Source organism: Ovis canadensis, chromosome 10, assembly GCF_042477335.2.
Source record: "Ovis canadensis isolate MfBH-ARS-UI-01 breed Bighorn chromosome 10, ARS-UI_OviCan_v2, whole genome shotgun sequence".
In the NCBI taxonomy this organism is placed as follows: Eukaryota; Metazoa; Chordata; class Mammalia; order Artiodactyla; family Bovidae; genus Ovis; species Ovis canadensis.
In genome coordinates this window covers 90,636,255-90,660,953 of record NC_091254.1, presented here as the reverse complement: position 1 = coordinate 90,660,953, position 24,699 = coordinate 90,636,255, and the positions used below count along the sequence as shown (strand labels likewise).

The following is a 24,699-nucleotide window of genomic DNA, read 5'->3' as shown; positions in this document are numbered from 1 at the left end:
ATGAGCAAATCCCAAAAGTGGTTGGATGCAGACTCAGCACGAGCTGTTACAGGAGGAAGGGCTGAGAGAACACCCTCCACTGAGAGGAGAGGGCAAGCCCTGTGGGGTCACCCTCCGCCCATCGCTGTCGTGTGGCAGAAGGTGTGGGATTCCATGCTCTGGCGTGGTGTGGAGTGAGCGTGACCCCTCTGCTTGGCCTGGACCCTTGTGCTCACCTGCTAAAACTTGTGGGACTTTTCTCAAAATTATATCCTAAGAGGAATTAAGTGATCCATTAGCTTTGCCTCTTCTTTGGCTGTATTTTTTTTAGAGGTCTCAATGCCTTGGTGTCTATAAACACTTGTCTGCTGCTGATTGCTAGCAGATGCTCAAAGTAAAAGTCGCTCAGTCATGTCCGACTCTTTGCGACCCCATGGGCTATACATAGTCCATGGAATTCTCCAGGCCAGAATACTGGAGTGGGTAGCCTGTCCCTTCTCCAGGGGGTCTTCCCAACCCAGAAATCAAACTGGGGTCTCCTGCATTGCTGGCGGATTCTTTACCAACTGAGCTATTGAGGGAAACCCCAAGAAAATAAGAAATCCCAACAAATATATGAATACCCCAATGAAATCATGTCTAATGTAACAGGGCTTTGGGCTCGTAATTGTGATCTCTTGGTGTTACGTGTATAATGTAATTAATTTCTACAAGTGGAATTATCCTTAGTTTGCTTGATAGAACTAAATACTCTGATATACTGTGGTTTTCAACAAAGACAACTTGGCTTCTAGGCACTGTGCCGCCTGGGATATTGGAGAGATGCTGCTCAGGATGGTGGGAGGAATGTAGAAGGCAGGTATGGGCTCACTCGAAGTTAAAACTGAAATGGACTGTCCGTTCTGGAAGTCACAGCCATGTGGCCCCCTGCCTGAAGCATCTTGGGAGGGATTCCCGCTCTGCCCTCGCTGCCAGGGAGATCACAGGCACAACCTCCTGGAAGCGCTCCAGCTGTTCCTACATTATGGCTATATGATTTGTCAGTTCCTTGCCCCTCCTGATAGGTAATCAGGTACCCCAGATTCTGGAGCTTGGAGAAGATGCTCCAATGAGCCAGACCTGGTACCCGGGATGCAGCTGTGAGCAAGCTTCCCACTGAGGTTGATGCTCCTCGACCCATGGCATCAGAATCACCTGAATGGCTGGTTAACAGGCTTCCAGTGTGGCTCCACCCTTGAGTCTCTGAGTCCAAGGGCCTGGGTTGGGCTGGGGTGGCCTGAGCATCTGCCTTTCTTAGAAGATCCAAGGGCAGGATCACACACTGTGAGTGGCACTGGTTAGTTTAATGGTCTCCACTGGGTGTGATCCCCTCCCACCCAGGACATCTGGCAAAGCCTGATGTTTTGGGTCATCACAACTGAGAGCTAGGAGGGCTGCTGACTTCTCGGGGGGGGGGGGGGGGGTAGAAACAAGGGAGGCACCGAGCATCCTACAATGTTGAAAATTGACCCACGTGTCAGCAGTGCCAAAGGTGAGAGCTTAAAATCAAGCATTTGTAGTGACGTGTGAAAAGAACACGCTGGCAGATTGTGCTGAGGGCCATCTAGGGGGCTACTGCTGGGCCTGACTTAATGTAGGGGGTCAGTTAGGGTCACCGCGGTGCATGGGACAGACCCTGCTACTGGGCAGTCAGGTGTGCACACAGTAGGACCATTTGCTGTTGTTGCAACTGTGAATAAAACAAGTGAATCAGAAGGGAGGCTGCCCAGGAGGATGGGTTACACAGCCTGAGTGACCTTTGATGGCCACAGGATTCTTCTGGGGCATTCTAGCTTAAGAGAAGGGAACATGCAAAGCCCAGTGAGAGTAGATTGGCCTGTGTGCTTGGAATTTAGACCCAGGGAACCTGGAGAGGCTGTGTCACCCCATAAGGAAGGCCTTAAGTGCCGTTCTCAGCATTGGGACCCCTTCATCCTGTCGACCGCAGGAAGAATCAGATCAGAAAGACTTAAAACAAGAGTGCTGGTTGATTCGGGACAGTGGAATCCGAATCAGTGAGGCTTTACTGTTTATTGATCAGTTGGGCTGGTGAAAAGCCTTCAGGTGCCTCGACTGTACAGCCAAAGAAAACTTTTTTGTATTCCGTCAGTTCTGCCTATTTGTACATTAATCCCGGAAATCCAACAGAGATTCCCAAGAAAAGCTGAAAAGATCAGACAGTGTCAGCCTGTGTGTCCTTTTGCCTGACTTCCAAATCTCCAGCCCCCGAGGCCTATGTGTGAGTGAGGACATTTTCCCAGCCAGCCTACTGGGCCCTCAGACAGCACAGGGGTCAGTCCTGCTCACAGTTTGTTGAAAGTCCAGGGGGCTTGGCTGGGTGCAGCCCCTCAGCATCCTAAGAGGAGTTTCCAGCCATACGTGGAAAGTTCCCAGTTAGCAGCATCCCCTCCCCCCGGCTCCAGACCCCGCAGCTGATCCCAGACAGGGAGCCCAGGACTTTGGTCTGGGGCTTTGCCGATGACTCCCAGATACCCACTTCATTCAGGATTGCCTCTCTCTGTCTCCCTGTCTCTCTCACATATGTACTTTAATTGTTGGTTTTCTGCTCAAGCAGTTTATTGAGAACTTGGTGTATCTTGTCACCGCATAGCGAGCTTGGCACATTTCGGTGACAACGTGATGGATCAGTCACCCCCTTGCATCAAAGCCCCATTGGAGACCCTCTCCCTTGAACTTGGGGTGGTTTTGTGATTTATGTGCAACAAACAGTGAATGCTTTCTGTGGTCCCAGCAGTCTACCAAGGTTTTTTGTTTGGTTTTTTGATGTTTAGTTTTTAGTATGGTTTTTAATTCATGCACATAGTTTTTAAAAAATGTACATGATATGAAAGGTTTTGCAGTGAAAAGTAAGACTTCTTCCCTCTCCTTTCCAAGGTTTTCTTCTTAAAGTTGTTTAGAGGGAATTCACTGGCAGGCCAGTGGTTAGGACACAGGCGCTTTGGCTGCCAGGGCCTGGGTTCGATCCCTGGTCAGGGAACTAAGATTAAGCTGCACGGTACAGAAAACAACAATAACAACAACAACAGTTTAGAAACTACTGTAGTTGGTTTCCTATGTGTTCTCCAGAGATATGTTTTGCATGTACAAGCAACTTTTATATATAACTTTTAACACAAATGGGCAGGTATTTCTTGTATACCTTTTTTCTCACTCGAGTAGGGAAGGTACAGTTATTGTTGCACCCATTTTATTGATGAGGACCCTGAGGCTACAAAAGTAACTTGCTCCAGGTCACACGGTGAATGGCGGTGCTGGGATTTAGGCCAGGAGTTCTGGTTTTAGGCAGAGCTGACCCAAGACCTAGGGGCACCTCCTCCAAGCAGGTTCACTTTGCCCCACCTCACACTTAGGTCTTTATAAAATGTTCCATTGACCTCGGTGAGGAGCTGAGGGCCTCACAAAGGACAGAGAGAAGTATTGCACGAGCCCTCTCCTCTCGTCAGCTCTGGTCCCCGAATTGCATCCTCCACACCCCCTGCTGGTAGAGAGCAGACCCTCCTTCCTCAAAAGGTGTTCAGTCGGTCAGTCGTGTCTGACTCGTTGCGACCCCATGAATTGCAGCACACCAGGTTTCCCTGTCCATCATCAAAAGGTGTTCAGGGACCATCGGTTATTACTGGAGCCTAGCCGCACCTAAACCAAGCAGCTTACTGCTGCGGTCACATTTCTGCCGAGGTTTCGGTTTCCTGTTGATGATTGAGTACCCATGCAGGTGAGCTCAACAGTCCGGCATCCTTCAGAACTAGTCCACGCTGGTAGCAGAGAAGGTGTTCTTAAGGCATCTAGGGTTCAGAGAGCCCAGACTCCACCTGGAAGTGGTAGACACTCTCAGAGCAGTGCTGGACCCCGACCCCGGGAGGTGTAGAGATTCTCAGAGCAGAGGGGGGTAGCCAGATGCAGTGCCTCCACCACCAGTGGGAGTCCTCGGCACAGGCCGTCAGGACGGCCTGTTAGGTGACTGGTGGGCTGGGAAGAAGAACCTCACCCCTGGAAACTCTGCCTTGAGATGTCTTTGTAGCAGGGCTGCATTGCAATGCCTCCTGAAGGCTCTGTGCTCCTGCTGGGGGACCCTTGAGAAGGAGATGTGTATGTCACGAAGAAAGTGAAGGTATTAGTCACTCAGTCGTATCTGAGTCACAAAAAGTCCAAAATGTCCAGCTTTTTCCGACCCCATAGCCTGCCAGGCTCCTCTGTCCATGGAATTCTCTAGGCTAGAGTACTGAAGTGTTGCCATGCCCTCCTCCAGGGGATCTTCCCAACCCAGGGATCAAACCCGGGTCTCCTGCATTGCAGGCAGAATCTTTACCAGCTGAGCTACCACCATCTAACCAGAAATGTGGGTCTAACACCCTGGCCCACAGAGAAATGCCGTCCAAAGACCAAACTGTGTTTTTAAATGGTGACTGTCGAAGGTGCACACTGAGAATTTGAGTTCCAGGAGCTCCCAAGACTGAGCTGAGTCATGTGACTCTGTGTTTGTCATTTCTCCTGGTCGGCAGCTACCAAGGAGGGGACCCACTCCACTTTCTGGGTGTTGCTGAGCATCCTCCTGGGAGCAGTGGCCATGCTGTGCAAAGAGCAAGGGATCACCGTGCTGGTAAGACCCCCGGCGCCCTCACGGGGGTACCCATGCTCCCTATGCCCCTTTCCCTCCCGTGAAGACACTTTGCACTGCCCTGCCTGTGGGACCCCTCTACTGCACCCCTATTGCCGGTCTTCACCCTAGCCCTCTCTGGACTGATTACAGGGGCCACCATGTTCCCGGTGGTTCAGGTGGGAATTGACTGTCTTGGTTGATTCATTAGAGCTGGTGGGCACGGAGAGGGGACAGCTCTGAAGAGCAGGTGACTAGCCCCTGTGGAGAGGTCCTGGAGGAAAGAAAGAGTGGTGTGGCCTTTCTGAGGTGCTCTCATGTTTCAGCAGTCCTAAGTACAGCCATGTTGTGACCCTGCTGCTGTTTCTGGTCCTGATTAACAAGCATTGATGTGTGTTCTGTTATATCTGCCTGTGTCCGGAAATGTCAGGGAGGACAGGAGAGGGCTCTGAAGGGTCCAGGTGTGCACCCCCTACGTCTGATCTGAGTAAAGCCCCTGGAAGGGAGAGGCGTGGAAATGCACTCTTTTTCTCTGTTCTAGCTAATTTTCTGCCTTACATTATCAGAGGGAAACTGAGACATTAGGGATGTGAAGAGATGTAGGCAAATGGAAAATAGCGATGTGGGGTGTGCCCAGATGGGAAGCCGTGGGAAAGGATCTTCCTTTCCCAGGTCCAAGCTCTTTGGGGCTGGACACCAGCTGAGGCAAAGATAAATGGTTTTATTGAATTCAATCTGTACGAATAAGGTCAGCTAGCTAGGAAACAGCATTGAAAGAATTGCTGTGCAAAGATACTAGAACTTCATGAGTTACTTTTTTAAAAGTTTGCTCTAGACCAGTGTTTCTGAACCTTGGCATTATTGGCATTTGAGGCTGAGTCATTCTTTCTTTGGGGTGTGTCCTGTGCATCATAGGATATTTAGCAACATCCGTGGTCTCTACCCACTAGATGCCAGAAGGACACCTCCTCCCTCAGTTGTGACAACCTCAAATGTCTCCAGACATTGCCAAGCACACCCCCCTGGTAGGGAGTGAAAATCATTCTGTGAGAACGGCCGTCCTGAAATCTTGCTTGTCTCAAAGTGTGGCTTGAAGACCAGTGGCGTTGACACCATCTGGGAGCTTATTAGAGATTTAGGATCTCAGACCGCCCACTGCCACAGGCCTGCTGAAACAGCACCTCCATTTCACAAGGCCCCCAGGTGACTCCCACCTCCTTTAAGAAAATCACTAAAAAATTAGGTTGAATTGTCATGAATAAAGATAGGGTGATGTTGAGCAGGTTTCCAAAAATCTGACTAGAATGTGGCCATTTTGATGACGTGTTTAAATGGGAAGGGAGAGAGAGAGCCAGGCTCATGTTTGGTTCAGTCCTCATGAAAGCCTGACCGCATCAGCACTGGGTGACTGTCCTGTAGCTCCCAGGCAGAGAAACACATGGCATAAGAAGACAGCACAGCTCAACAGGGAGCTTCCTGCCTTCTAGAAAATGGTTCACACCCGGGCAGAAGTGGTCCTCTGTGACCCAGGAAAACCATGCATCACACGGGTGAGTAAAATGAGGATTCTGTGAAGTGATTAACCCAGCACTGGCCCGTGTGCTGGATAATTAATAGCTCCCAGCATGTGTGGGAGGGGGCTGAGGAGAGATGTCACCCTTGCGCTGAAAACCACAAATTACCACTGGCTTCTGACGACTTAGGATTGATCCTCTTTGCCATGAAGCTCCGTGTTTGGAGGCCCCACGTCATCGAAGGGCAGGTTGAACCATCCGCACAGTGTATATTCTGACCACTCTGCCGAGTTCCAGCAGGGAGTTCAGCTGCATGGCGTTGTCTACAGCAGCCACGTTTATGGAAAGTCCACTGCAGGGTAAAGGGTAGAGCCCAAGGCCAGATGAGCCCTCAGCTTGTGACCACAGGTGTCAGAGCTTTAAGAGCAGCCGTGCCTACTAGAAAGGAACTATGGTGCCGCTGCTGGAAGCTGTTAGCATTAATGCAGCTGCAGTATCACACTTCCTAGAGCCGGGGGTTTTGCATACTTGGAGTTATTGATCTTCTCCCTGAAGGTCATGGGCAGAGGTGGTCATGATTGGAGTTATTGATCTTCCCCCTAAAAGTCATGGGCAGAGGTGGCCATCCTTCACACAGTGGGGCTCTGCCATCCTCAGGGTATGGTTTCCAGTGCCACTCCAGACACCTCCGTCATCTCCTCCACAGCCAACTGGACAGGAAACCAAGGGTGAGGCGTGCTCTGGTCCATGACCAAACCTCCAAGAGGTGCGTGATCACTTCTGCCCACATCCCATTGGCTAGAACTCAGTCACATGACCACGCTCCCCTGTGGGGCTGGCTGTGTGCCAGGCAGGAAGGGACAGCTGGTGGGTGACGAGGAGTTTGAGCCTGGGATGTCTCTGCAGCCCCACCAGGGTCTGTATGTTCTGTTCCCTCTCTTCCAGGGCGTATGCCCTCATCAGGCAGCACCCCAGGTTCCTGAAGTGTAATTACGTACATGGCTGGGTTTTCAAGGTTGCTGGCTGCCTTGTTGGCTTAGGCATAGCCACTGCACAGGTATTGGCTCTGCTGCAACTCTGGGACAGTTTTAGGGGAAAAAAATGGAAGGGGGGGCCTCTGCAGAACTTCTCCTGGGAACCCCAAAGCTCTAGCTCTCCTGCATCTTATCATACTCTTGCACGCAGGCTATGAAACTGTGACTAACAGGGGATTTACTAGACGACAAATCTGATGGGACTTTCTTGGTGGTCCCGTGGTAAAGAATCGGCCTGCCAATGCAAGGGACACGGGTTCGATCCCTGGTCCGGGAAGATTCCACATGCTACAGGGCAACTAAGCCTGTGCGTCACAACTACTCAGCCTGTGCTCCGCAATGAAAGAAGCCAGCGCAATGAGGAGCCTCCGCTCACCGCAGCTAGAGAAAGTCTGTGCACAGCATCAAAGACCCAGTGTAACCAAGAATTAAATAAATAAACAAGTAAATTTGATATGAATATCATGAGCTAATTTCATAGGAACCGTAGGATTTGTTTTGTTTTTAGAGCTGAAGAGATTATCTATGGTGATCTAATCCAGGATATTTCTCGTCTAGATTATGCAGTAGAATTGTGGCATATCCTGGCTACCTGATCAGTTAAGCTGTCCCATGGCTGATTCCTTGCTTTGCTTTCTCAGGGTCTGAATGCCATCTTCGACATCTTGGTGATAGGCAAATTAAATGTCCTGGAAATTGTCCGGAAGGTCCTCCGTAAGGACAGATCGTTAGAGGTGAGTATCTGCTTTTGTCTCCAGCCGAGATGTGGAAAATGTCACGTACCTGCTGGCTTAAAACACCATTTTCAAAGTACTTCTTGCAACTTTGAATTCTAAAACAGGCAGCTGTTTAAAGCCCAGTGTCAGCGAGGTTCAGCCAGAATTGCTGCACATTTATACCTGGCTTGGCCACACTTTTATTTGAAAAATCCTCAACATTGCGGGCCTTGCACTGTCCTTTCAGAGCCCTGGCATGCTCCGGACAGGGGGCCTCCTCTTCAGAATGACCCTCCTGGCTTTGGGGGGAGCCGGGGTACTGTATGTACGCTGGAAGATCATGGGCACCGGCCCACCCGCCTTCACCGAGGTGGACAACCCCGCCTCCTTTGCCGACAGCGTGCTGGTCAGGGTGAGTCCCGGGTCCGTCCTCCGCTGGGTCATCTTTGCCCACCAGATCCCCAGGTCTTCCCTCCCTCTTCCTCCTCACCTCCCTCCCCAACATACCCACAAAACCCCCCCCTTAATCAGAACACCTCCACACGTGTTTCCATTCACCAACGAAGTTCTGGGGTGAAACCGGGTTTTTATCAGGGCTTTGAAAGGGTGTAAAGTCTTTGTATTTCCTTGTGGCTCAGACGGTAAAGAATCTGCCTGCGATGCAGGAGACCTGGGTTTGATCCCCGGGTCAGGAAGATCCCCTGGAGAAGGAAATGGCTACCCACTCCAGTATCCTTGCCTGGAGAATTCCAAGAACCAAGGGGCCCAGTGGGCTGCAGTCCATGGGATCACAAAGAGCCAGACACGGACTGAGCAACTACTATTTTCACTTTCACTCTAAACGAAATCAAGAGGAGTGGTTTAGAAAATGTCAGGTTTCTTGCCAGACTCCTTACATCGTCCCCTAACCTACTTTTGGTATAATGGAAATTGATGTGTTGAGGTTAAGATAAAATATAGCAGTATTGATGGTATCTTTTTAAAAAGTCATTTATTTATCTTTGGCTGCACTGAGTGTGTTGTTTTGTGCGGGCTTTCTCTAGCTGCAGCGAGCCGGGGCTGCTCTCTAGCTGTGGTGCACGGGCTCCTCATTTTGGTGGCTTCGCTCCTGGCAGAGCACCAGCGATAGGCGCCCAGGCTTCGGTAACTGCAGCACGCGGGCTTCGTTGCTCCCAGGCATGAGGGATCTTCCTGGACAAGGGATTGAACCCGTGTCCCCTGCATTGGCAGGTGGATTCTTACCTATTGTACCACCAGGGAAGTCCCTACTGGTGGTGTCTTTAAAAGTCTTAACGCTGTCCAGACTTTCTTGTCAAGGTTTGCTTTTTCTGAAGGCAAGGGTGTCTTAGCTGTGCGTTTCATACAGACAGAAATCTAACACCATAAAACCCTCCGCTTGTATCGTCAGACACGTGAGAGACCCCTGGACAGCAAGTTTCCTGGGTCACGGACTTGGGGCATCAGTGAATAATTGGGACATAGCATCCCCAGAAATATAACAAATGTAAAGCAGAGTCTGGTGGCTTTACTGTATTTTTAAAATCTATTTAAAAACAAAAAAATCTCAATGTATTTAGTCAACTGCACACTTCAGCCTTGTGCCCAGGGCAGAAAATGGCAACATTTTATTTTATATAACTGGGCTCCTTGAGCAGAAACATGAAGGCCTCCAAAGGGAAGCTAGGAGATGCATATATATATATGTATTTTTTTTCCAAGTTCAGTATCAAATGTTTGTTTTTCTTTTGACTGGCAGGCCATGAACTATAATTACTACTATTCATTGAATGCCTGGCTGTTGCTGTGCCCTTGGTGGCTGTGTTTTGATTGGTCGATGGGTTGCATCCCCCTCATTAAGTCCGTCGGGGACTGGAGGGTGATTGCTCTGGCAGCGCTCTGGTTCTGCCTAATTGGCCTGATACGCCAAGCCCTGTGCTCTGAAGACAGCCACAAGAGAAGGTAAGAGGCTGAGCTGAATTTTAACTTACACACCGGGTGGAGTCTGAGCATGTTGCTAAATCCAGCACCGCGGATTATCATAATGATTTTGTGCAAGGACGGGTGTTTCAGTAGAGATGCTCACGTCTGGGCAGGATGAGCTCTGTCCACTCGGAATCCATGGCTGGCTTCAACTCAAGGGGAGTGGACTGGAGGGGGCGCCCGATGACTGCTTCATCTCCCCGCCCGCCCCCCGCAACCGTGATGTTGCATTTTGAGATCCTTCTCGCCATAGGTGGTAAAGAGTAATTTATGGTCTGAACGGAGAGTGTAACTGATGTGTGTTGTGCCCATCATTTCACAATTCCCCTTCAGAAAGCCCTAGTGGATGTGACAGCGGTTCCTTCTCTTGTTATTTGTACAAAGTAAGCTGCCACCCCAAAGAGACTCTTATTTCTTACCAGAAAAAAAAAAAAGCAGGAGGTGGGGGGAGGGAAGGGTATTGAGGAAATAATTGGGAGGAAAAACCTGTTCTGGGGAAAAGAAAACTATTTAAGATGATTTCCTTTAGGCATAAGTGTTTCTGGAATGAGATGAGTAATTTCTCAAAGTAAATTCAGTTCTGAGTTTACCCTGTGCCTTAAATCGGTTCGTAATTCTAAAGGGTGACACACCTCTGTCCCAATTCGCTGTGCGTGTGCCAGCGGGAATTTTCTAACACTGCAAGCACAGGTTTGTGGGAAGGAGCTATCAGATTTGACCGGCCTTCTTTTTGTTTGGTTTTTAATTTTGTTGAAGTGTAGTTGAGCTGCAACGCTGTGTTTAGTTTCTTTATACATCTGTGTGTTGCTTTTCATAGTCTTCTCCATTACCATTTATCACTGGATTTTGAAGATAGTTCCGTGTGCTGTGCAGAAGGACCTTGCTGTTTGACCCAGCCTCTGATTCATCCTCTTAACATCACCTGGGACCCTGGGAATGCTTACCTGCTTCCATAAGTGTCCCGCTGCTCTCAGCTTTCTTTTTGCTCAACTGAAATTTATGCTGGAGCATCCCCAAATGATACGAGTTTATTTCAGATCTTGTAAAGTTTAAACCAGTTAAGTGACATTACATCCTGTTAAAGGTCAGGAGACTAAATTGGACTAACTGGGACCAATATCCCAATTAGCCCAATTGGGATATTGTAGGTGTTGAGCTATTTGACTCTGACATGGTTTGAGATATAGTTAGAAGCAGGCAACTTCATAAGACCTCTCTAAGTAATCATTCTAACTTTATTCATGTGAATGTGAGGACTTCTAAGATTTATTCTTAGGCTCGATGCTAAGATTTTTCTGTCTTATCTTAATGGTCCTTGTTTAGACCCTCTCTACTGATGCCTCTTCTTAATTACTGGCATGAAAAAAAAAAAAGAGAGAAAAGGGAAGGGGCGTCTTTATCTTGGATTTCATGTAGAGTAGAATACTTTTCTTGAGAATTCAAAAAGTAGCCATTCTAACTACTTCTCGTCTTCCAGGATCCTCACGCTGGGCCTGGGACTCCTCATTATCCCATTCCTTCCCGCAAGTAACCTGTTCTTCCGAGTGGGCTTTGTGGTGGCCGAGAGGGTCTTGTACCTCCCCAGCGCCGGCTACTGCATGCTGCTGACGTTTGGATTTGCAGAGCTCAGTAAACACACGAAGAAAAAGGTATTGGCCCGGTGAGGTAGGTGCCGTTCCTGACCAAGATGATCGGTAGGTTTTACTAATGACATTTCCCGTGTCCCTCTCTTCTTAAGAAATTGATTGCTGCTCTCATCCTGGGAATTTTATTCCTAAACACGCTGAGATGTGTGGTTCGCAGCGGCGAGTGGCGGAGTGAAGACCAGCTTTTCCGAAGCGCCCTGTCTGTATGTCCTCTCAATGCCAAGGTATGTTGGCTGCCACGTTTTTAAGTTCGACAGCGGAGTGAGGAAAATCTGGAATATGACCTTGATCATAGACGTGGAGGTTTTCTTTTTCATTCTTTTTTTTTCCCTTACATGATCTTGACAAAGTTTACTACAATTACACTTTAGGCAAAATAATTAAAAAGGAATCATTAAAACCAGACAATGTCAGGGAAACAACATGTTTCTTAAACACGTTTCTATTCATCTTCCAGTTGGTCCAATCATGGATCGAGGTGGTGGCAGGTTGGGCAACTCCAAACATTCAGGCTCAGATCTGGGGAGACCCACAGTCAGACCTCTTAGAGCACACTTTTTGAAACATGCACTCCAGCCTCCTCCAGTCTATAACTGGAAGATGATAATACCTACCAGCGGACAGCAGTTTGGTTTAGGGATTTAAAGGATGCTCTGTGGGGTGCAGTACGCACGTTTCTATCACCTGTGGCTTCTCTGCCTGGAGTTGTTTTTGCCAGATTAGGTAAAAATAAAATGCATAGACTCTAAAATTGGTAGTGTTCTTGTTGACACGGTCTGGTAGGAATTTGTTTCACTTGTATCCTTGATGAACTCCATCTCTTCACTTACCCAGCTGTGCATCTTTGGGCAAAATGGTTTTGAACATTGAACGCCCTTATCTGTAACAAGGAGGGGGACCATGGCTGTCCCCTGGGCTTGTCGTGAGGCCTTCATGAATGTGGTCTCTGAAATGCCCTGACATGGTACTTAGAACATGGTAAGTGCTCAAGAAATGTTTGTTTTCATAGGCTCCTTTTTAGTATCGGCTGTCCCGTTACATGAAAAGAAGGGAATGATACTTGCTCAAAATGGCAGGCCAAGGAGTCAGGTGAGAATATTTTCTATTAGGCGCTAATGGTGAAGAGCCCTCCTGCCAACCCAGGAGACATAAGAAACTCGGGGGTTCAATCCCTGAGTTAGGAAGATCCCTTGGGGGAGGCCATGGCAATCCACTCCAGTATTCTTGCCTGGAGAATCCCATGGACAGAGGAGCCTGGTGGGCTGCAGTCCATAGGGTCGCAAAGAGTTGGACGCGACTGAAGCGTCTTAGCATGCATAGATCATTATGTGATTAATAATGGTGTCTTTCGGTGTCATCAGGATTGGAACTTCCTCAGATGCTTAAAAGCGATCCTCTTTGGAGCAGGGTCAATAAAAGCACCATGAAGTTCTATATCATTTCCACATTCTATGCTTAAAAGAAAGCAGTGATTTCAGGCAAAACTATATGAAGAAATCTAATGAATAGCTGATGTCTTACTGTGACCCTGGAGTGAAGGATAGTATTATATAAAACGTGTTGACTCTTTGTCTTTCCCTTGGTTTAAAAAAACTTGTTTGTGTTTTATAGTTAAGAGGCTTAGATAAAAGAGTGAATTACTTCAGTCTTTTATTGTCTATTTGATTTGCTGACCTAACCATTTATGTTATGCTACTGAAAATAAATCAGCCTGTGATTTAATTTCATAAATGTTAATAGATTTGCTTTGTTTTTACTTTTCTGTTTGAATAGCAGTGATTACCCCTTCTATTTTACTTCTTCCCCAGAAGGAACTCACATTTCTTTGTAGAGGCTCTGTCATTAATTTCCATTATCCTCCCTCGAAGGCTTTTAGAGAAAGGTTATTATGTTCCTTAATTTTCCAAATGTGAGAGACTGAAGCATAGAAGGACGGAGCTGATGGTATCTGGGTTAGTAACTCAGGTGGTAGGTAGAGACCGGGTATAGTCCTGCACCCAGCTTACCCTGGGGAACAAGCAGGGATGGGACCGTGTGATGTCTGAGCCCACACGGCTGCCCCAGTGAGTGACTTCATATATCACAGGCTAGAAAACTCAGGGGCTGTGCAGATGGACACGCACACAATCATGTTCCTGTGTGTGCAGTTTTCGCCTTTAAATTTAAGACGTACACATAAGATCTCATCTTCAAAGTGCACCCAATAGTGACAAGCCTCTCCAGGAACATTTTTTAGTGATGCCATTCAGTATGGGGCTTCCCTGGTGGCTCAGACAGTAAAGAATCTGCCTGCAATGCAGGAGACCTGGGTTCAGCCCCTAGTTTGGGAAGATCCCCTGGAGGAGGGCATGGCAACCTCCTCCAGTATTCTTGCCTGGAGAATCCCCATGGACAGAGGAGCCTGGTGGGCTGCAGTCCATAGGGTCACAAAGAGTCGGACACAACTGAGCAACTAAGCACATTTAGTATTTATGAGCAAGATAGAGTTGGTTTTTTGTTTGTTTGTTTTGGGTTTTTTGTTGTTGTTTTACTTGACACGATAAATTGAAGTGTATTAAAATTCTCTACACTTCTTTTTTTTTTTTTTTTTTTCTTGGAAAAAAGATAGGTTGATTTCAGGGAAGAGATCTCCTTTTGGATGATTTCATTTGACTCTGTTGCACGAGATGCATTTTCTGCACTCGTTCCACTTTCCATCCATTGACTGTTAACTTAGCAGTTGGCACTATGCTGTAGACCAGGCCCAGATTTACAAATGCGACTCGGTGCTGAGCCTGGTCAGGCATTGGAATTACCCACAGTGCCTTGCATCTGGTAGGAACTTGTGATATTAGTGACTGAACTGAGCCAAATAGAAATTAAATTCCTACTACAGATGAGATACCAAGTATCTGATTATACTTGCAGCCATTCTTCGTTTTCGAGGCTTGAAAGTATGAGGCATTTTATATCAATCCTGGGATACAATGCTAAGTTTGTTTAGCTATGAAAGGGATCATTTACCACAATGAGGTATTTCGTTAAGGATGAGGCAGGGTGGGTTATAGGACTTTTATGTGGTTAAAACATTTTAACGTCAAGTGTTAACAGGAAATTTGAAACCGCTGTGTTGAATGTGCCTTCTTCCCTTACGGATGCTTTCACTTCGTTTGTATTTACATATCCTTGACCAGGGGTCTTATCTGTGGCTTCTGTGTTGGTTCGTTGCCTTGGCGTATGAATCACAAAGGCTGGAGGGAAGGTTCAAGGATCAGCAGGCTTTTTCAATCCTTTACATTCCATGGAAACAAAAATCATTCTTTAAACTGTTTTAAGTAAACTGTTCCTGAGCGTTTTGCTTTGGTTTTTCAAGTGGGTTTTCTGTTCAAATATGTCCCTGCATATAACCCATAGGATAAGGCTGGCCTCTGGGTAAGCCTGTTCTGCAGTCGTAATTATGGGCTTCTAGGCGGCTCTCTGATCTTTAACTGGTTCCACTGACTTCCCTGCAGTCTGATTCTGCAGAGGCACCCTCCTCCCTCCGCTGATTTCCTGGTCTAACAGAACAGCGGCTCTACTGCAGAGGGCAGTTCAGCTCTTTGTCTGAGCATTTGATTGAGAAAACAGAATTTCCCAGGAAGTGGCAGGAGCTCGCTGAGTTGAAGTCTGTGTAGGAGCTGTCTTTGTATTCTGGGGACCATAGGCACGTCCACATTCGCAGGTTGGAGCCTCCCTTTGTGTGCAGGACAGGAGTGAAGTTAACACTTCCAGCCTGGGGCTGGGACTGGGACTGGGACAAGCCCCAAATCAAACCATTTAGAGCACACTTTTCCAAACCCAGGATCCAGCCATAGCCTCCTCCAAGCTATAACTTGAAGAAGGTAATACCTATGGATAGACAGTAATTTGGTTCGGGAAGTTTAAATTATATAGCCTGCTGCACAATATTACACATTTCTGTCACCCATGATTTTCTTGTTTTCTGATTCCTTGTGTGTAAGAAGATAAAAATAGAAATAAAGACTTTAAAATTGGGAGTTAAAAAACAAATCTCTGCTACATACGTGCTTAAAGAATATCGCACTGTTCTATACCCTTCTAGAAATAGTAGTATTTTTTGAAGACGATTGATAAGGCAGGATGTGGTTAGACTTTTAGAAGGGCTTTTGAATGCTCAGATATAATGCTACTTGACTGTACTCAAACCATTATTGTAATTCACTACATATCAGTCCACTGTTGTTGTTCAATTGCTAAGTCATGTCCAAAGCTCCGTGACCCCATGGACTGTAGCACACCAGATTCCTCTGTCCTCCACTGTCTCCCGGAGTTTGCTCAAATTCACGTCCGTTGAATCAGTGATGCTATCTAACCATCTCACCCTCTGCTTTCCTCTCCTTCCCCCATCCCCAACTCTGCGACCAATCCCTTTGCCACCCTGTGAACTGGGGCCCACTAGGATCCTCACCATGAGATTCTCCTGGCAGGAATACTGGAGTGGATTGGAATTTATTCCTCCGGGGGACCTTCCTGACTCAGGTCGAACCTTGCGTTGACAAGTGGATGCTTTACAACTGAGCCACTTGGGAAGCCCTTATATTGGTCCACTAGGGCTACCATAACAAGACACTATGGACTGCGTGGCTTAAACAGTAGAAGCTTATTTTCTTACAGCTCTGGAGGCCCGAAGTCCAAGACCAAGGCATCAGAGGGCTGGCTTCTTCTGAGGCCTTTGTCCTTGGCTGGCAGACTTCTTGCTAAAACCTCACGTGATCTTCCTGTGCCTTTCCTCTGTGTGCGGGCATCCCTGGTGTTTCACTGTGTGTCGCCATTTCCTCCTCTTATAAGGACACCATTCAGATTGGATTAGGGCCTGAAGAACCTCGTTTCAACTTAAGGACCTCTTTAAAGACCCCATCTTTCAATTCAGTCACATTCTGGGGTACGAGGGGCTAGGACTTAAACATGAACTTTACCGTCACAGTGCAGCCTGTAACACCCCAAAGAAGCATTATTTTACCTGAAGAGAAACAGCAGAGTGAGTGAGTGGGTCTAGAAGTTGCCTTGAGCAGCTGGCCCATCTTCACCTGGCCCCCTCAGACATGGGTGTGATGCAGGGGGAAGAGACACAGGCTTTGGAGCCTGGGTTCAAATCCAGCACCACAACCTTGGGTAAGACGCTTAGTGACAGCGAAGCAGCGCGTCAGCACCTGCAAGTCGCCTGTTACTGTCTCTGTCAGCATGCAGCGTGTATTTCTGTAGCATCATCTTCTCTGAGACTCCTGTTGACCTTTACATTGTACGCCTCCAAAAAGAACGTTTGATGATGGAGAGATACTTTTGACCCGTTTCCCTGATGGCTCAGCGGTAAAGAATCCTCCTGCCAATGCAGAAAGGAGATGCAGGAGACATGGGTTCAATTCCTGGGTCAGGAAGATCCCCCCGGGGAAGGAAATGGTAACCCACTCCAGTATTCTTGCCTGGGAAATCCCATGGACAGAGGAGCCTGGTGGGCTACAGGGGGACGAGCGACCATGGAGTCGCCAAAAATGTCGGACACGACTGAGCGACTAAACAACAACAACAATCCTTTGCTTTCAGTTAGAAGGTATGATGGGCCTCCCAGGTCCAAACAAAGAAGCCTGGCAGCTGACAGCCAAGTTTTTCCTCTCTTTTCAGGTTCACTACAACGTTGGCAAAAACTTGGCTGATAAAGGCAATCAGACCGCGGCCATCAGATATTACCGGGAAGCGGTGAGGTACTGCGAGCGGCTTATCTCGCAGAAGACGTGCCGTTTTTACAGTATCTGTGTCTTATTGTAACTTTCTAGCGCTAAAAACCTGCCCCCGCGAGGACCCTGACTTTAGGTTTGCCAGTGCCTGAGAGCTGGGTGAAGACTGCGGGCTTGGTTTCTCTTTCCACTTCCAGATTAAATCCCAAGTATGTCCATGCCATGAATAATCTGGGAAACATCCTGAAAGAGAGGAACGAGCTTCAGGAAGCGGAGGAGCTGCTGTCGTTGGCTGTGCAGATACAGTAAGCATCCTCTTATAACTGTGTTCACGGAAAGGACAGGCGCTCCTGCCTCCTGGGGGCTGACGCTTTCTTTTTGCCTCGTTCACCTTCCAGGCCAGACTTCGCTGCCGCATGGATGAATTTAGGCATCGTACAAAACAGCCTGAAGCGGTTCCAAGCCGCGGAGCAAAGTTACCAGACGGCGATCAAGCACCGGAGGAAATACCCGGATTGTTACTACAACCTGGGGCGTTTGGTGAGCTTGCGGTACTCTGCGGCTGCAGAGGAAAAGCATGATTTTGTTTCCCTCTTTACACAGTTATCATTGTAACCTCTGTTTGGTACTTGCCCTCTTAGTGAAGTGAAAGTCGCTCAGTCGTGTCCGACTCTTTGCGGCCAGAAGACTGGAGTGGGTAGCTTGTTTCTCTCTCCAGGGCATCTTCCCAACCCAGGGATCTAACCCAGGTCTCCCGCATTGCAGGCGAATTCTTGTCCTAGCACTATATCCTCCGTACTTTGGGGGAAGACAGAGATTGATCAGGAAGAACCTAGTCCAGCCTCATAGGATTGACTGTCACCAGGCAGAAGAAAGTGATTAGGTCATTTGAAATATTGTATTACTTCAGATGGGATTTTACAAGCAAAACTGATGAAACTCATTCAAGTGGAAAAAATAGGAATCCACCTGGCAATGCAGGGGACACGGGTTCGATCCCCTGATCAGGGAAGATCGACATGCCACAGGGCAACTGGCTTAGTTGCCACAACTGCTGAGGCCTGAGCTCTAGAGCTGGGGAACCACAGCTGCTGAAGCTCACTCACCCTGGAGCCTGTGCTGGGCAACAGGAGAAACCACGGCAGTGAGAAGCCCACGCCCCAGAACTAGAGAGATGCCCCCACTCACTGCAGCTAGAGGAAAGCCTTAACAGCCATGAAGACCCAGCACAGCCAAAAATAAATACATAATTTCTTTAAAAGACACTTAAAAAAAAAGTGAGAATAGCAACACCCATTCTTGCCCTCTACATCTTATGAAGTCCTTTCACAGGCGTTTATCTCAGTTGAAGGCAGCTATTTGATTTCCTAATATGTGGGTTTTTTTTTTTTAAAGCTCTAATTAGAGAGCAAGCCAACTCGAATTAGCCAAGTTTAAGAGATCATAAAGGCAACAGGTTAAACTAAGGAGTAAATTACAATTTTTAAAGTCCCTTTGTGCCCTGTAAAATGGTGTTCCAAGGGGTTACTTCCTGATAAACATTGGCTTCTCTGTTTTTTAAAACACGGATAAAAACTGAAATTTAAAAAAACAAACCCATAATGTGATTTCTGAGCTTTCCTTTTCTCCTGTCTCAAGGGACGGTTCCCTGGGTTTTTACAGGGAACCACCCCTCACCCCCATAAAAGAAAGCTCAGGAGCCCACAAAAGGGCTTTGAGATTATTTAATGGAAATTTTGGTTACTAACCCACTCCAGTATTCTTGCCTGAAAAATTCCATGGACAGAGAACCCTGGGAGGCTACAGTACTTGGGTTGCAAAGAGTCAGACACAACTGAGTGGCCAACACATACACACTCACACACACACACACACACACACTCACACACAAATAATCTGGTCCTGTGTATCGTTTTCTTGGAGAGAAGAGAGACAGTACGACTTCTCTGTAATGATATCAGTAGAGATCAGAAAATCCAATCACATATAATGCAGGTTAGATTCTTACAAAGTTCATAAAATGAGAAGAGGTCTGGAAACAAGTTGGCTGTTATCCAAATACCTGCCTTGGTGGTTATGGCAGAGATTACTGTTTACTGTGTCTACACCAGGACTTGCATTGACATAGTATTCTTGAGATCCACATGAATTCTTCTTTGTTTTTTCCCTGACTATGGTTCATTACAGAATATTGACTATGGTTCCCTGTGCAGTACAATAGGACCTTGTTGTTTATCCACTGTCTGTATAATAGTTTGTATATGCTAGTTCCAAACTCCCAATCCGTCACTCCCCCAGCCCCCACTGAATTCTTTGATTCTTTTTTGTTCCTCTTTTTTGGAGGCAGCTCTTTTGCTTCTCATTATTGTTTGTGAAGTGAGTGTATCTGCCTGGAGTCCTGGGTTAATACTTTAAAGCTCTAATACTTAGCAGTCTTCTTCCTTCCTGCAATAGCTACCGGTCGCTGCCGTTCCTTGGGGTTTGCGAAACTGAGAATTTATGGTAAATGAGCCAAGTTAACGTTCAAAGAAAGGAAGATGGAATATAAACTAGAGGATTCTAGCACTGTGCTCCAGGCCCTGGGACTCATCCCCTCTCTCACGCAGAAGATCATCCTACTCTTCACTGGATGGAAACCTTCTGCCACTCTGTGTATTGTTTACTAATTATGCTGCCGTGAAGTAATCTTCCTGCATTCTCTCCTGCCAGCTGTTCTTGCTTATTTAAAGATTTTGTCCTCTATTGTGGTTTAATTATCTAGCTTTTGCCTGCTTGACAGCTTAAAAGCATTAAGAGCTTAATTTTTAAAAGCTCAACCAGTATATTTATATATCAGCAAATAATAGGGACTTACCGTAAGAGTTTCTGTTTGGAAAAAAAATCCTCCGTAGTCACTCTTTAGTAGTGGGAGACAGAAATGTGTTTTGATGTCTGGATCCAGATAAGAAGGGAATATAATGCAGTTCTCATGTGACATAGGAAGTGGGAAGGAGCTGGATTATTTGGGACCCTGGTCTCCTGCACTGCAGGCGGATTCTTCACAGTGTGAGTCACCAGGGAAGCCCTTACTTGGGACACATCACTGATATTAGAGAACTATGGTAATGGTGACAGGACACAGTTCACTGTGCAAGGACTGACTGTATCAGTCAGGAGCCATTCAGGAAAACCAAAACCATGCTAAGTATGTTAGAGAAGATTCAGTACAAGGAACGGGTTATACAGCTGTTGGAAAAACACTTGTGGAAAAATGATATTAACTCGGGGAGTAAAAGGAAACTGCGTGGGGTTAGGGGGACAAGCGGGATGAGGTGGTGCCCCCATGGAAGGCAGCACATCTCAGGAATTATCATCACCTGAAGACTGAGATGTGAGACGTGAGAGCTGGACTGTAAAGAAAGCTGAGTGCCAAAGAATTGATGCTTTTGAACTGTGGTGTTGGAGAAGACTCTTGAGAGTCCTTGGACTGCAAGGAGATCCAACCAGTCCATCCTAAAGGAGATCAGCCCTGGGTGTTCATTGGAAGGACTGATGTTGAAGCTGAAATTCCAATACTTTGGCCACCTGATGTGAAGAGCTGACTCATTGGAAAAGACCCTGATGCTGGGAAAGATTGAAGGCAGAAGGAGAAGGGGACGACAGAAGATGAGATGGTTGGATGACTTCACTGATTCAATGGACATGAGGTTGAGTCAACTCTGGGAGTTGGTGATGGACAGGGAGGCCTGGTGTGCTGCAGTCCATGGGGTTGCAAAAAGTTGGACACGACTGAGCAACTGAACTGAACTGAAGACTGAGATGGTGATAGAACAACCACAAAAAAAAAAAAAAGAACCACCACAGTCCAGCCCTGAGACTGGAGGAGGGCACATGACCACTGTAGAGATGCTGCCAATGATAATAAGGAAGGAGAGAGCGAGAATGAGGGACAGGGCTACTCCTTGTCCAACCATCTGATCATCACTTGTGACTCCCATTGGCAAAGACTTAACTGGGAGGAGCCAAATAGCAAAGCACCCTGGGAAATGTAGTTTGCAGAGCATAGAAAACTCAGCATGAGTATTAGGAAAATAATGTGCTTATTTACTTGTTTACTTCCTGGATGAGTAGTTCTTATTAAATCACCATTTTTATCTGTTTCACTTAAAGTGCTTGTTCACTTTGTATAGATGCTATAAAGGCAAGTGTGTAAAAGTAAGTGTTAGTCGCTCAGTCGTGTCCACTCTTTGTGACCCCATGGACTATATAGCCCACCAGGCTCCTCTGTCCATGGGATTTTCCATGCAAGAATACTGGAGTGGGTTACCATTCCCTTCCCCAGGGGATCCTCCCAACCCAGGGATCAAAGCTGGGTCTCCTGCATTATAGGCAGATTTTCTACTGTCTGAGCCAGTTCAAGGCAAAATAAGAGTAAATGTTAATCTGGTTCAGTCAGGTGTTACTCTTTAATAAATAGTAATAAATAATAAAATACGTAAAGAATGTTCATGTAACGAAGTTATGCTAGTTTTCCTGAGTGCTTTAGAAAGAATGTCACTATGAGTCTTGTCCATGTGACTCAAATGCATGTTACTTGCTGGAGAGAATTGGCTGAGAAATCAATGGAATATCAAATATAAAGAGGAAATTAACTGTTGATATAATTGACTTCCCTGATGGCTCAGATGGTAAAGCATCTGCCTACAATGCGGGAGACCTGGGTTCCATCCCTGGGTCGCAAGGATCCCCTGGAGAAGCAAATGACAACCCACTCCAGTATGCTTGCCTGGAAAATCCCTATGAGTCTTGTCCATGTGACTTAAATGCGTGTTAGTTGCTGGAGAGAATTGACTGAGGAATCAATGAAATATCAAATATAAAGAGGAAATTAAATGTGATATAATTAGGCAACCTAAATTATTTGAAGTTTTTTAACTTTACATATTTCCTCATTTAAGGGCTAAACTACTTTAACCAGAGTTCTGAGTCTCATGGGAGATTTCAACAACATCTTTAGCAAATGGATATTGACAGATATTTCCGTAATTCATTCAACATTTCTTTTTCTGGCATAAGATGTCACCTGTTTGCCGTGTGGGTCACAGGGCAAGTCACAGTGTTTCTGTTGTCTAAGGAAAAGACAGACTTGATGGTAAATAAGGAAAGCGCCTTAAATTCTGATAAATTGTCATCACGTGCACTTTGTTTGCAGTGAAAGGAACCATGTTCATTCAGTTGAGATGTGCATTTGAACTGAATTAGAGAGGGCCAGGTAAAGAATCCACCTGCAATGTGGGAGACCTGGGTTTGAACCCTGGGTTGGGAAGATGCCCTGGAGATGGCAACGGCTACCCACTCCAGAATTCTGGCCTGAAGACTTCCACGGACTGTATAGTCCATGGGGTCGCAAAGAGTGGGACATGACTGAGCGACTTTCACTTTCAGAGAGGGCCAGAGGGTCACCTGCTAAAAACGCCCATCACATTCCCTCCGTGTGCTTTTATTAACTATGTAAATTGAGAACTAGCCATTTTATATTCTGTTGTCAGTGTTAGCATTCTCTCTCAAAAGGCAGCAGTATATCATTCTCTCCTTCCTGAGGGAGGCAAACAGGCTCCAGATTGACAAAGGGGTTTACGTCCTTGCTTAAGACTTTTCCAGCGATTCATAAAATATGTCTGGTATACTCATAGTTTCATAGGAAGCTTAGATTGAGGCAGGAAGACCATTTTACACAAGGTGAGCTTGACACATGGAGCTTAATCACATTAAATGTTTTGTTTGCCATTTAAAATAATACCTTAAATAATACCTGGACTATATGAAGTCTTTCTAGAAAAATGCTAATGATTTCGTTTTTTTCCTTACCTCTCCTCAGTAGTATACAACATAACTTGATACCTAGAATCACTAAGTTATGGGTTGTAGTTAAAAGGTTGTAGGCTGAGGAGCTAAACCACTTGGTCCCATTCCCTGCTCTCCCATTTCTAGATGTGGAACTTTAGGCAAGTTACTTCCTCTTTGTGTGCCTCAGTTTACTTCATCTGTGAAATGGGAATAGTTCTCTTCATCCCTGAGATTTTTTGGAAAATTAAATGAGTTAATGTGAAAATTTGGAAGCTCGATACATGCAAGTTTGGTTTGGTCTAGGTTGGTTAGATCTTGGAAAGAGAAAGCAAAAGAGAATTGGAGTATTGATTGATTGCCAGGAGTCCATGCTTTCTTTTCAGTACGCAGATCTGAATCGTCACGTGGATGCCCTGAACGCGTGGAGGAACGCTACCGTGCTAAAGCCAGAGCACAGCCTGGCCTGGAACAACATGATCATACTCCTCGATAACACAGGTGCGGAGTAGTGATTCAGTCAGTCCCCAGTACTGCACCATTGGATAATTAAGGAATAGAGATGGGTTTTTTTAATAGTATGTTAGAGTTCTTTTTTTAACATGAAACTAGGGTTCAGTATTTTGCATGGCAAATATAAAATCTAGAATATGCAGTTTCCTTTGACATACTGGAATATGAATGTTTGGGAAAGTGACCCTTTGCATAGAGGTGGTGTAGAGTAATGGGGCCGGTGTGCACTAACATCTCATTTCATCTTAAGCCTGTCATGTGACAACGGGCCTCATCTAGGATGCTAGAGGTTCCCAGAAACGAGTAAGGATGCCTTCCAGGCTTATGAAATGGACAGTGCTGAGTCCATGCTCTAAAGTTCATGGATGGTACCCAAAGGAGATGCCCTCAAACTTACCCTCAGAGATCCTTATTTTTGATACAATGATAATAATAAACTTGATGACCTGGTTTTCTTAGCATGTGGGAGACTGGATCAGTTGGAAGTTTCTCTATTCCCCAGTTTAAAAAATCTAACCATCCCATAAGAAATGATAGTTTTCATTTGGCAGAATTTAAAGCTAGTCAGCCATCTGTACAGTGTGGAGAGAGAAATGCACTTGTTTCTAAAGGAAGTGTAGAATGTGAGCTTCAATACTATAAATATTCAGTTATTAAAGGGTTGCTGGGATATTCTTATTCTGCAGGCTTGTTTGCTCCTATTTGGGTAGACCTGGTATCTGGGGGGAAATTAAAATTAGATTTTACATGCTGTGACAGAATTTAATCCAAAACTGTTAGTATATTATATCAAAATTGTGCTGGACTGCCATGGCTTTGCAGCTGGTAGGTCCTGTGTGTGTGTGTGTGTGTGTTGTGTGTGTTGTGTGTGTGTGTGTGTGTGTTACATGTTCCATATTTATTTCATTACAAAGTTTACTCATAATTGTACATTATGCACAAAAGCCTTGTTAATTAGACTAAAACTACTACAGTGCAAACGTGTTTTTTGAGTTTTCCATTTTTCACTCATAGGTAATTTAGCCCAAGCTGAAGCTGTTGGCAGAGAGGCACTGGAATTAATACCTAATGATCACTCTCTGATGTTCTCCTTGGCAAACGTGCTGGGGAAGTCCCAGAAATACAAGGT

At 46.3% G+C, this 24,699-nt stretch overlaps 1 protein-coding gene and 1 long non-coding RNA gene across 2 annotated transcripts in view; both read left to right on the top strand.

The window, feature by feature from the left end:
* Positions 1-24,699, top strand: part of TMTC4 (transmembrane O-mannosyltransferase targeting cadherins 4) — a 59,042-nt gene that overhangs the window by 26,763 nt on the left and 7,580 nt on the right. Inside the window, exons 6-16 of the mRNA XM_069601950.1 lie at positions 4,539-4,636; positions 7,823-7,915; positions 8,145-8,309; positions 9,654-9,856; positions 11,355-11,526; positions 11,616-11,747; positions 17,182-17,261; positions 17,432-17,539; positions 17,633-17,774; positions 23,444-23,558; positions 24,585-24,697. Of these exons, the coding sequence (XP_069458051.1) occupies positions 4,539-4,636; positions 7,823-7,915; positions 8,145-8,309; positions 9,654-9,856; positions 11,355-11,526; positions 11,616-11,747; positions 17,182-17,261; positions 17,432-17,539; positions 17,633-17,774; positions 23,444-23,558; positions 24,585-24,697 (1,421 nt within the window). The remainder of the gene's footprint in view (positions 1-4,538; positions 4,637-7,822; positions 7,916-8,144; positions 8,310-9,653; positions 9,857-11,354; positions 11,527-11,615; positions 11,748-17,181; positions 17,262-17,431; positions 17,540-17,632; positions 17,775-23,443; positions 23,559-24,584; positions 24,698-24,699) is intronic.
* LOC138446698 (uncharacterized) lies at positions 6,662-7,635 on the top strand. The gene is made up of 3 exons (XR_011259524.1): positions 6,662-6,913; positions 7,093-7,204; positions 7,333-7,635. It is a non-coding gene; the product is annotated as an uncharacterized lncRNA (long non-coding RNA).